The sequence below is a fragment of the Pelophylax lessonae genome (assembly GCF_965119305.1).
Source record: "Pelophylax lessonae genome assembly, chromosome: 2".
In the NCBI taxonomy this organism is placed as follows: domain Eukaryota; kingdom Metazoa; phylum Chordata; class Amphibia; order Anura; family Ranidae; genus Pelophylax; species Pelophylax lessonae.
This window is the reverse complement of record NC_138769.1, coordinates 644,996,608-645,009,421: the sequence shown is the minus strand read 5'-3', so window position 1 is coordinate 645,009,421 and position 12,814 is coordinate 644,996,608. Positions and strand designations below refer to the sequence as shown.

Below are 12,814 nucleotides of genomic sequence, written 5' to 3'. Positions count from 1 at the left end.
AGGCACACCTAAGTATGCAGGCATCCGGGGTAAAGCTGTCCACATAGACCATCTTCTGAACCACCGGCTCTCACCACTGTCAGTCTGCAATCGTGACCGGGAAGAATAGCCTGCAGTAGAGTGATCTGAAAGTGAGGCTTTGAATCACTCATGGAGTGCAGCGGGGAAGGGATGATGAAGATGGCTGTGCAGAGGATGGTCTATGTGGACGGCTTTACCCTGGATGCCTGCATACTTAGATGTGCCTCTTTTAATCATCAACCATGTGAGTTGCTAAATATTGAACCTTCATTAAATGTAACCATATTGCTACACTTTAGAGGCTCCTTTTTCTTTTTAATACCTGACGCTACTTGTATATCAAGACATCGCTTGTATATCAAGTCAAAATGTATTTAAAAAATTTGCTTGTCTTGCAAAGCGCTCTCAAACCAAGTTACTCTCAAACCAAGGTTTTACTGTATATATAATATTTATTATTATTATTTTTTTTTTCATTTCAGTGATGGAGAAGCAGCTGCTTCCAGAGATGCAGGAAAACGCCTTAATTCGCAGTATCGAGGAGGAATACAGGAAAGCCTTTTTATACATCAATAAAGGTTTGAATGCAGATGAAAATGGTTACAAGGAAGATGCACGGAACTTTTACAGACAAGGCCAGGAGCATTTGCTAAGAGGATTGGTTGTTCCCTTGCAGGCACCCGAGTATATTGGTCCAGCGTGGGATTCCGCAAGACAAATGCAAATAAAGATGCAGGAGACTTTACAGAATGTGCATACCAGACTGAACATCCTACAACAGAGTATGACAGGCCATGTTCCAGAACCTTCTGCTGCACCAGCCCTTCCTCTATACCCATCACTGCCAGCAGCCGAGAAGGAAAGGCCGGAAAGACCACCACCACCAAAAATGCCTCCATTCCCTGCAGAGCCAGCAAGCGGCATCCCCTGTATACAAACAGACAATCCAATACATCCCTTCACAGACGGTGCTGTTGCACCACCAGCATACACCCCCCAGGCCACAGATGGACATTTCACAGTGTCCTATGGCACAGAATCTGGGGAACGCTCTATAGTAGGAGATGACTTCTATTCAATGACATCACAGCCACCGCCAATGCAGAGTTTGGGGGTTGATGCAGAGGAACTTATACTTATTCCTACAGGGGTTCAGATCTTCTTTGTGACACCAGATGGACTAGTGAGCGCCCCATCGTATCCTGGCTATCTTCGCATTATCAAGTTCATGGACACCGACAGTGAAATGGCTCAGAGCCGGCCTCCAGCATTTCTCCAGGTAAGAGACATAAATTGACAATGTTTTTATATTGGGTGCTACAGGTCAAATTGGCAACACCAGTTCAACATCCTAATACCCAGGTGTATGCATAGCTTTCAACTGTCCCTGATTTGGAAAAAAGTCCCTCTTTTCCTCTTTCCTCCTCATTTGTCCCTCATTTTGATCTGATCTATATAGTTGTATATAAATGCACTGTTTACCTTTTCGAAAAGTTTTTCCAGTGCTAAACCTTTCATCCAAATTTTAAATTGCGGCATTTGTAAATTTCAAAAGCCAAAATAAAGCAATAGTAGTGTTTAAAAAAAAAAAGCACTTGTGGGTTTAACTAATTTTTTTTTTGTTTAATTCTCATTTTAAGAGGGTGTGGCAGGGGGTGACATCTCTTCACTGTGAAAAAAAAAGTGGTGTCACCCATTGGCTGTGCAATTTGGCATAGGATTGTGAAACCCAACATTTTGTGGAACAAAAGAATTATACCATTTTCACAGATTTTTTTTTTTTTTTTTTTTTTTTTTTTTAATCTGCTTGCCTGCAGATCAGCTTTAGCAGTGCCTGCTGATTTTTATAGCCTCATCAACTCTGATCAATGTACAATGGGTCCTATAATTGGTATTAACCCATTACCTTGTAGGCCAGATTCATGTGGTTTTCAGCAGTGTGAACAGCAAGCTTTGTTGATGCTTTTAAATTACCATTCGGTTCCAGCTTGTAAATATTAAACACCGATCCTAATGGGAGTGTTGATTGCCACTTTAAGCTAGCTGCTAGCAGGCTTCTGCAGGATTTCATCAATCTTTAAGAAGTGTTTATGCCTGCTAGCAACTTGTTTTAACCACTTGCCGGTAGATCTGCTCTGTTACGTGAAACAACATACACGTTGCTTCGTGTAGCAGATAGTGGGGGCGCAAACCCGCTGATTGGCTATAGGGGGAGCAATTCAGCGGGTCTGGCGCACGCGATGTCCGCTGGGCACCACTCAGATTGCTCCCCATGGACACGGAACTGTCAGTATTTTCTCAGTGATGAAAACAGGGCTCCTGGATGCCTCCTATTTAGGAACACAGGTCTTTGTGTTCATCCAGTGAGTAAATCCCCCACACAGTTAGGAAGCATCCCCTAGGCTCACATTTAACTCTTTGCTCAACCCTAATGCTAACCCCTTCACTGCTAGTGTCATTAGTACAGTAACAGTGCATATTTTTAGCACTGTTGTAGTAATGTCACTGGTCCCCTCAAAAGTGTCAGTTAGGTGTCCGATCTGTCCGCCACAATGTCACAGTCCCACTAAAAATCGCTGATCGCCACCATTACTAGTAAAAAAATGAATAAATAAATAAAAATGACATAAATCTTTCCCCTAGTTTTGTAGACGCGGTAACTTTTGCGCAAACCAATCCATATACACTTATTGGGATTTTTTTTACCAAAAATATGTAGCAGAATGCATATTTGCTTAAAATTATGGAAAAAAAAATAGATTTTTTTAATTTGTTTTTAATTGTGAATGTTTTATAGCAGATTTGTCACTCTGTTTGTTTATAGCGCAAAAATAAAAATCGCAGAGGTGATCAAATACCACCAAAAGAAAGCTCTATTTGTGGGGAAAAAAGGTCATCAATTTTATTAGGGTACAGCGTCACACGACCGTGCAATTGTCAGTTAAAGTAGGGCAGTGCCGTATCGCAAAAAATGGCCTGTTCATTAAGAGGGTAAAACCTTCCGGTCCTTAAGTGGTTAAAGTAGCAATCAGCACTGCCATTAGAATCTGGGTTCAACATTTATTTACAAGCTGAAGCTGAATAGTACTTTAAAAGCTTTAGCAAACCTTGCTGAAAGCTCTGCAAACGCTATGTCAAAGCTTGCTGTTCACACTGCTCTTAACCGCTTGCTGACCGCCCGCTGCAGATATACTGCAGCAGGCTGGCTCGGCTGTGCGAATCAACGTCTGGGTATGTCGGTTCGCAGAAGCAGTGCTGGGAGCGATCGCGTGCCATCGGCGGCGCACACCCCCCCCCACAACGGGAATGCTGATCCACGGGGCCGGCGGCCACAATTGCTGCTGGGCACCCGTGATCGCTCCCCCCTGAGAGAAGGACGGTCTGCTGTTGTAAACACAGCAGACCGTTCTCTCTGAAATGATCACAGAGTGCCTGATCCTCCGGATTATGATCACAGGTCTCTGTAGTCATTTCACTCCCCCATACAGTTAGAAAACACTCTCCTAGGCTCGCATTTAACCCTTTGATCACCAGTGTTAACCCCTTCCCTGCCAGTGTCATTATTACAGTAACAGTGCATATTTTTGGCACTGATTACTGCAGTAATGTCACTGTTCCCCCCCAAAAGTGTCAAAAATGTCAGTTAGGGGTTTGATCTGTCCGCCGCAATGTCGCAGTCCCACTAAAAATCGCAGAGCGCCGCCATTACTAGTAAAGCATGAATAAATTAAAATTACATAAATCTTTCTCCTAGTTTGTAATAACCTAACCTTTTGTGCAAACCAATCGAAATACGCTAATTGCGATATTTTATTTTTTTTTTTATCTTTTTTTGATTTATTTTTTTAAACAAAAATATGTAGCAGAATACAAATAGTCCTAAAAGGAGGAAAAATTTGATTTTTTACATTTTTTGTGGGAATGTTCTATAGCAGAATGTGAAAAATATTGTTTGTTTTTTTTTTTTTTTTCAGAATTGTCGCTTTGTTTGTTTATAGCGCAAAAATAAAAACCGCAGAGGTGATCAAATGCCACCAAAAGAAAGCTCTGTTTGTGGGTAAAAAGACACATCAATCCTATTTGGGTACAGCGTCGCACGACCGTGCAATTGTCAGTTAAAGTAACGCAGTGCCGAATCGCAAAAAAATGGCCTGGTCATTAAGGGGGCAAATCCTTCCGGTCTCAAAGTGGTTAAACCTGCTGAAAAGTCCTTGTGAAGCAGGCCATACCCTGTGGGAAACAAACTCAGTGCAGATCCTAAAATATATATGGCTCTTAAACACCCAAGCCCTTTGCAGACCCATGCTTGGCATAGTGGATTAGGGGTTGGCCCTGTGGCATGGCAGCAGTGTGATTCTGGGATCTGTTCATGCCAGAGACACGATTTATATGACATTTATGTGTAGGAATTTAAGTGTCACATATCTGTATGCTTCTACGAAACTCTTTTTAAGATATGCTCAACAAAGTACATAGGTTTACTTTTTTATTTAATGAGTTTGAAAATAACAGTCGGGTATGAGATTGAAGTACATTCTTTTTCCTTTGTTTTTTTCTTTGCTGATCTGTAATATTACACTTGCCTGGAATCTCTCATTGTTGACACATTTAGTCACATGCAAGCCCTACCCATTCACATGATGAACATACCAGTTTGGCTACTACTGTACAGTCACATGGTATTTTTTTCATTCACTGCTATTGTAACTGATTATAGATGTTATTGCAGGTGTAGCAGCTTGCAGTAGTCTAGATTCCTGTTGCCCAGCCTGAGGACCACATTTTGGCCCATTGGTGTTTGAAGTGCAGATGTCGGTTCCCAGCAGTCAGTAGTAGGATCATTGATTTGTAAAGGGTCCTTTAATAAAACATCCCTAGTCAGGGCCAGATTAACGTAGGGGCTATTGGAGCTGCAGCTCCAGGCCCTTACCTTTATATAGGCCCCAGGTTGGCCATATTCACTGTTACCGCTCTTCTGTCACTTGTAAACACAGAAGTCTGGCTTCTATGCTCGCTTCCCCAGGCAGCTCCCTCAGAACCTCCCCACACAGCACGAAGGCCGGACAAGGAGAGACAGTTGCCGATGCATGGATGTGTTTATGGGCTTCAGAGACAGCATCCCATGTTGAATTAGGCATGCATGGCTGCACCCTTCCTCCTCTGGGTGCATGCCAAGGCACGGCCCTTAAAGAGGTTGTACACCGAGAAAAAAATTTTTTCTCTTCTTTACATCCTGAAAGAGAAACCCATAATGAGCTAGTATGCATCGCATACTAGCTCATTATGAAATACTTACCTTAGAACGAGCCCCCGCTGTGCCGTCCGCTTACCTGTATGACGGGCGACATGTATAGTCGCCCGTCTTCCGGGATCGCGGCATCCGGCCATCTGATTGGCCGGAGCCGCGGTGACGTCGCGCACGCGCGCGGGAGCCGACGGTCACGGCACGGGGCTCTGAAGGAACGGCACGATCTGCCGTTCCTTCAAAGCGCATGCGCCATTGACGTCACTGGCTGCATTAAAGGTAAATATCTCCTAAACGGTGCATGTTTAGGAGATATTTACAGTACCTATAGGTAAGCCTTAACATAGGCTTACCTATAGGTACAACTTCCTGAGGAGGGTTTACTTCCTCTTTAAGGCCCTTCAAAATCCTCAGCACCAAGCCCATGATGCTCTTAATCCGGCCCTGTCCCTAGTCTCTGTATCCTACAGCATGACCTCTCTGACCATATCCTCCAGTAAGTCTTCTGTTTGTGACAATCTTCTGTAGAATTACACACAATATACTGTATGTGGCCTTTTGGGGACATCAGGGGCTGCAATTGAGGCCCCCTATCTTTTTACATCGACAAACACTGAAATGATTGTTGCCTGGTGAACTTCTATTTAATGGAGTCGCCTTCAGCAGAATCGGATATTTAATCTGTTCTTTAGCAGAGAGGTTTCTTTTACTGTCGGGGACACTTTAAGATAGAACAATTCCACACCTAAATTTTATGTATGTGAACTGAGCTAAAGAAAATGATACACTAATGAACACAGGAGAAATGAATCCTGTGGCTTAGTAAATGACCACATAAAGTTATGCCTTATCGTTCAGATAATCGTACGAAAAAAATCGCTTTCAACTTGATCGCACGATAATCTGATTGTTAGTACACAGCTTTCGACAGCCGATCACGACAGTTTGTCCAACAAAATCCGAAGGGACAAACACGAAAACTTGTCATACGATAGCCTAGCGAATGACAATCGTTTTTTTTTTTTTTAAAGTGTCGGGTCACACTACGTCGCTCCGACTTAGGGGGCGACCTGTGAAGTCCGACTTCGGTGCGACTTGCACGGACTTCATAAAATTAATGTCTAGGCAAGTCGCCTCCAGGTCGCCCCGAAGTAGTACAGGACCCTTTTTCTAATGGCGCTTTTCCACTGCATAGAACCGTACCGGCTCGGCACGCTTTTGTGCTTTTCCACTGTGGTACCGCATGGTATAGGGTCGGAACGGTTCGGTACGGTACGGTATAGGTTTGCTTTTCCACTGCATGGAACCGAACGGTACGGTACGGTACGGCTCTGAAAAAACAGTACCTACTCGATTGTGGTTCCAACAGGTACCAAACTGGTACCATATCCCACAATCCTTTGCATGCAGTCACTACTAGTCACTGATTGGTCAGAGAATCACACCCACCCCGTTGTTATCCCACCCACTTAACTTTAGTACTACTTTAGTGGAAAAGCAAACCTATACCGTACCGAACCGTTCCGACACTATACCGTGCGGTACCGCAGTGGAAAAGCAAACTGGGCCAAGCAGGGCCGAGTAGAGCCTAGCCGGTACTTGCAGTGGAAAAGTGCCATAAGTCGGAGCGACTTGTGTCGCTCCTATTAGAACCGGTCCTGTACTACACTATGGGACGCGACGGTGCGTGACTTGTCAAGCTGACCGGGGGGGAGGGGGCTGTAGCCAGAAGGAAACCGCCAGAGGGAAGAATACTGAGGGACCAGAGAAGAGGAAGGGCAAGGGAGCCAGACAAGATGGGGGGAGAGAAAAAAAGAAAAGGAGCAACGGTACAGGAAGAGGGAGGAGAGAATCCAGGTGCCAGCGACCCATTCACACACTCAACCGCCTGGGAGCTCGACCAGAGGCCCCAGACCTTGTCAAATTTCTGAGGGCATCCTCTGCTCATATACGTGAGTCTATACAGGGGAGGAACTGAATCAACCAGCTTCCTCCAGGTTGACACCAAGGGTGGGTCAGGTGATTTCCACTTAAGCATGATAACCTTCCTGGTGTAAAAAAGGAGGTAGAATACGAACAACTGCATGTGGACCCTAGGAGAGACCACCTCACAAAGGCCCAGCAACAGAGCCCGGGGATCCCGGACCATCTTGGAGACCCCAGAGACTGAATCTCGGCTACCACTTCCCCCCAGAAGGCCTGGGCCACAGGACTGGACCACACCATATGTAGAAAGGTGCCGACCTGTCCGCAACCCCTAGGACAGACCTCCGAACTACCCGGGTAAATCCTAGCCACCCTCTGAGGGGTATAATAAGCCCTGTGGAGGAATTTCAGTTGAAAACCTCTCCCGAGCAGAAATGATCTTAGACACATAGGAACCCAGCACCTCCTCCCAGTCCTCCCCCTCTAATGCGGGTATATCTTCCTTTCAGAGAGCCAGGAGCCTATCACTGCCACCCCCTACCTTACTTAGCTATCCTAAGATAGGCGGAGGAGAGAATACGGTCAGCATTTCTGGTAACGAGGAAGCGTTCCACAGTGTGAGGAGCCAGGGACCCCACTCGAGGGAATTGGGAATGAAGGGCGGGCTGCAACTGCAAATATCTGAAGAACATAAAGGATGGAAGACAGAACTTGGAATGTAGGTCCTGGAAAGAGGGCAAGCGACCGGCGGGCAGAACGTGCTGCAGTTTATCAATACTATATCGGTGCCACAGTCCTGGATCCGGAAGGGACCAGAGGTGAGGCAACCGAGGGTTGCCCCAGAGGGAAGTGTGAGGGGAAATGGTGTCAGAGTCTGCCACCGCGGCCGACACCTGACCCCAGACCCTGAGCGTAGTGCGCATCGGTACAGTCACCGTCTCATGTGCCCCAGGCCCACGATACACCAGGTTGCTAAGTGCCGCATAGGAGCCCAAAATTGCCACCTCCAAGCCCACCGGATTATCCCTGAGCGAATCACCAACGCACCGTAACCACCACCGCCGCCCAGTAATACTGATGAATGTTGGGCAACACCAACCCCCCCCCCCCCCCCCCCCGGGACAAAGGCCGACGTGTACGTTACGTCGTTTCGTGAGGCCAGAGCCAACCTGCCCCAGTACAGTAACAGTATATGTACTGCTGGCGGGCGGCAAGTGGTTAAGGTTGTTAAAAAAAACTTAAACATTTATACATTGTATGAATTATTTTTTTATTTTATTATTTAACAAAGTGTATTTTTTTTTTTTTTTTTTTAATAGTTGTTTACTCCTTGTGTGGCCTGTACATTCAGAAATTGTCCTTTTGCTTGCTTTTCAAACTATACACTACAGATGATGGCCATGAGTGGCACTCAAGTGGTAGATATAAACTATGAAGAAGATGCACTGTATTTAGGATGGTGATCTAAATACTGAATACTTAAACTGTAGCACCAGAGAAACTGAGAAAGGATAAGTCATCAAATATTTACAGACAGAAGAGTACAAGTCTGCCGCCATGTCAAACAAGCTGCACAGACAGTTCTTTCTATTTTCTTTCTCTTTTTATTACATGACTTTTTTTTTTTTATTCTTTGCAAACATTTATTTTTTTTAATGCAGCATTTTAGCGTATTCCTTATCCAATTTTATTATATGGTATTCTCCTATTGTTTTGTGTATCTCTTTTAAACAATTAGCCCTTTAATTTTTAGTTTATTGTATCTTGTATGCATATGTGAGTAAATCTCGATTTAAACAACTGAACTAAGCACAGATTATCTAAGCTGACCACATGACTGTATAAGTCCGCTAACTATGCGCCAGAAACAAAAGGCGTGCAAAACATTTAGGCTACATTCACACCTAAGCGATTGTCTGCTCTATAACGCTCAACAAGCCAAATCCCATTCATTTCAATGGCCCCTGTTCACATCTGAGCGTTCTGTCTCCTGAAGCAAGGCGCCTGTCACTCGGGAAAGTCGGCTTCTTTTTGGCAGATTACAAGCGATTTTGGCCCCATAGACTTTAATAGAAATGCCTGACTTGGGCATTTAGTGTTTTTCTGCTCAAACAGCAGCTCTCCACCCCTAATTTCCTCTCCCTCTCCCCCCCTAGTGCTTTCTATTGGCTAAAGAAAAAACGCATGAAGCTGTAAAACGCTTGTAAGGCCCCTTTCACATGGGCGATCCGATCCGCCTGTCAGTTTTTCAGGCAGACCTGATCAGATGTTCCATGCATCCCTATGGGTCAGCAAAGACATCTCTGCTGACACCCGCTGCTATCCAATTCCAATCCTGTCTGTGAAATCCGGACGCATGGAAACCCTATTTTCCATCCGTCTGGAGGATCGGATCGGATCAGTTGAGAATGGACAGGCGGTCCGTTCTCATCCGTTCTCCCCATAGAGGACAGCGGGGAATCTGACAGCTACGTCTCTGAACACAGAGCGGAGATGGAGCTGTCATCTGCCTGCTCAGCGGGGATCGGTGGATCGATCCCCTCTGAGCAGAAAGGACTCCATTGGGCGGTGCGCCTGTGTGAAAGGGGCCTAATATGCTTCTAAAACGCTATAGAAACTTGAAAAAAGCTGCAAAAAAGCTTAAAAAATAATGCCTGAAAAACGCCAGTTAATCAATACGCTCAAGTGTAAATGGAGTCTTAGGTTCATTACAGTTCATTTTCAGCAACAGCACCCTGAGTAGAAAAGCCTATTGCTGCCAGCCAGCTGCAGAAAAGAAACCTTGCACTCTGTGTGGAAGCAGTGGTCTCTCTGAAGAGATCCCACAAGTCAAAGCTATATCCCTGTAATAAGCCAAGCTTATTGAAGAGCTCGAGCTCAGCACAGTAGGGATGGCTATACAGTTTGAGCAGTGCTGCACATTGCATTGTGGGATGCAGTATTTCTCATCTGATAATTTTGGGAGCAGAAAGCTGCATACTGAAGGCACCTTGGGTGCCCTGTGGCATCACACTGGGTAACAGTCTTCACCTAATTCTACCTAGTTTGCCTTCTAATTTAACCGCTTGCCAACCAGCCGTCAGTTTTACTGTGGCAGGTCGGCTCTGTCCCACGAAACAACGTACCTGTACGTCACTTTGCGGCAGCGTGCACCCATTCGCCACAGGAGTAGCTGATCAGCAGGTCCAGGGGCTGCGATTGCTGCCGTGCACCCGCGATCACTCCCAGTGGAGAAAGAACGGCGGTCTGCCATTGTAAACCCACAGACCGCTATTTTGTCAGTAATAAACACAGGGATCCTGTGTTTCTCTTATTTAGGAATACAGGTCTCTGTGTTCATTCAGCAAGCCCATCCCCTACACAGTTAGAAAGCACTTGCTAGGGACACATTAAACACTGTGATCGCCCCTGGTGTTAATTCCTTCCCTGCCAGTGGCATTGGTACAGTAACAGTGCATATTTTTAGCACTGATTACTGTAGTAATGTCGCTGGTCCCCACAAAAGTGTAAAAAATGTCAGTTAGGTGTCCGATCTGTCCGCCGCAATGTCGCAGTCCCGCTGAAAATCGCTGATCGCCGCCATTACTAATAAAAATAAATAAATAACAATTACATAAATCTTTCCCCTTAGTTTGTAGACGCGATAACTTTTGCACAAAACAATTAAATATACACTTGTTGGGATTTTTTTTTACCAAAAATTTGTAGCAGAATACAAATCGGCCTAAAATTATGAATAATTTTGATTTTTTTATTTTTTTTTTTTTAATGAGAATGTTATATAGCAGAAAGTAAAAAATATTGTGTTTTTTTTTTTTTTTTTTTTTTTTTTTTTTCAGAATTGTCTTTTTTGTTTATAGCACAAAAAAAAAAAAAAAAATTGCACAGGTGATCAAATACCACCAAAAAAAAAAAAAAAGCTCTATATGTGGGGAAAAAAGGATATCAATTTTATTAGGGTACAGCGTCGCACGACCGCGCAATTGTCAGTTAAAGTATCTCAAAAAAATGGCTTGGTCATTTAAGGGGGTAAATGCTTCCGATCCAGAACTGGTTAATAGATGTTTATATGAAATTTCTGCTGGCACAACCCAGTTGACAGTCAAAATAATAAAATCATTAGCTGCAATTATTATTATAGGCTATAATTATTGTAAGAGAAGAATAAAGAAGGAAAATGGCATTTTAATTTCCCTCTTAGTTCCAGGTTGAAATAGAGATGTGTAAATCAAAATAATAAAAATGGAATGTTAAATAGTAGAGATGATTTTGTGTATACGGTATTTGAATGTAAAATTTGACATGGCAATAGTTATTTTTCCCCTATATGGAAGCGGGGTCCTGCAGCAGCAGCAGGAAAATGCAGTCATAATTACGTTGACTAACCCGTGCATGCGTGGCACCTAGTAGACAGTTACTAGGATCTGCATTTGATTATTATGTCTGTATAGCAGCCCTGCATGTGCAGTAGTAGAGTGACCTGCATGCCCAGTAGAGAGCCTCCTGATTTGGCAGGATCATAGTGAACTTGACGCAGTAGGATTATCAGCACTGCACTGCCTTTTTATTCTGAGTCTTCATTGATATGTCTGCGGCATTACCCAGGTGCCATGGTGTTTTAGGGCTAACCCCAAATCGCACCAAAAGCAGGCACGTGTATACTTTCTAAGTGTGTTTCTCTACAATTCTCCCATGTCAGGACTTGAGATTCTTGCCACTCAATTCTATGCTGTGCAGCTGCCTGTGTGAGAAGCAGACAGAAGCATACAGTGGGTGGGCCTGAGAAAACCTGGCCTTTATATTCTCATGGTTCAGCAAATGGTGTTCCTTTAACAGCAGATGCAAGGAGTAAGGCGGGTATGTGCTGGGCTGTCCTGCCATCTGAATGCATTTTATGACCGGAAGTAATGTATGTGTTCACTGTATCCTATCAGGTCTTTATTTTTGGTTTTAATTGGATAGCATCTTTTTATTTTCTTCATATTGTACCATGACTGTGTTTTTAATAATACTTTATCTTTTGTTTGTCAGGTCTGTGATTGGCTGTACCCTCTCATGCCCAATCAGTCCCCTGTACTACGATCTAATACGGGGGTCTACATGTTCCCAGACATGATGTCCCAGACCCCAGGATCCCACGTAGGGGTGGTCCTCTCTGCTGAGCTGCCCGCCAAGGACCTTGAGCTCTTTGAAGACCTTTTGAAACAAATGTCTGACCTGAGGATCCAGGTAAAAGAAAGATCAGACTGTTGTATGATAACTGTAGAGTCAACACAAAGGCATCATACACGTTATTTTCCCAAAACATGATTATCACCATGGGAGACTTGCACCTATTGACCCACAAGAGCTCCGTACATGTTTTAGGCATTGAATGTCTAAGCACTTGGTAGGTGCTGGGATCTCGTATTTGGGGTTTTATTGGTAAAGGTGGTTTACCGTTTTTTTTTTTTATATTGAATAATTATGATTCCAAACAGAAATGACTCGGGCACGTGGGATATACATCTCTCCTTGTATTTTGGTGAAGAGATGGAACACTAATTTTAAGAATTTGAGGCCAGGTTCACACTGATGCGAATTGGAAACTGGTATCCCCGCATCCAATTCACATGTCAGGAG

The 12,814-nt window shown here is 44.2% G+C and overlaps 1 protein-coding gene across 2 annotated transcripts in view; it reads left to right on the top strand.

Annotated features, from left to right (window-relative positions):
- The first annotated feature begins 502 nt into the window (after positions 1 to 502).
- SPART (spartin) overlaps positions 503 to 12,814 on the top strand; it is a 50,918-nt gene continuing 38,606 nt past the window's right edge. For both annotated transcript variants that reach the window (XM_082248521.1, XM_082248522.1), the window contains exons 1-2: positions 503 to 1,300; positions 12,224 to 12,421. In XM_082248521.1, the coding sequence (XP_082104647.1) occupies positions 506 to 1,300; positions 12,224 to 12,421 (993 nt within the window). In that variant the 5' untranslated portion in view covers positions 503 to 505. The remainder of the gene's footprint in view (positions 1,301 to 12,223; positions 12,422 to 12,814) is intronic.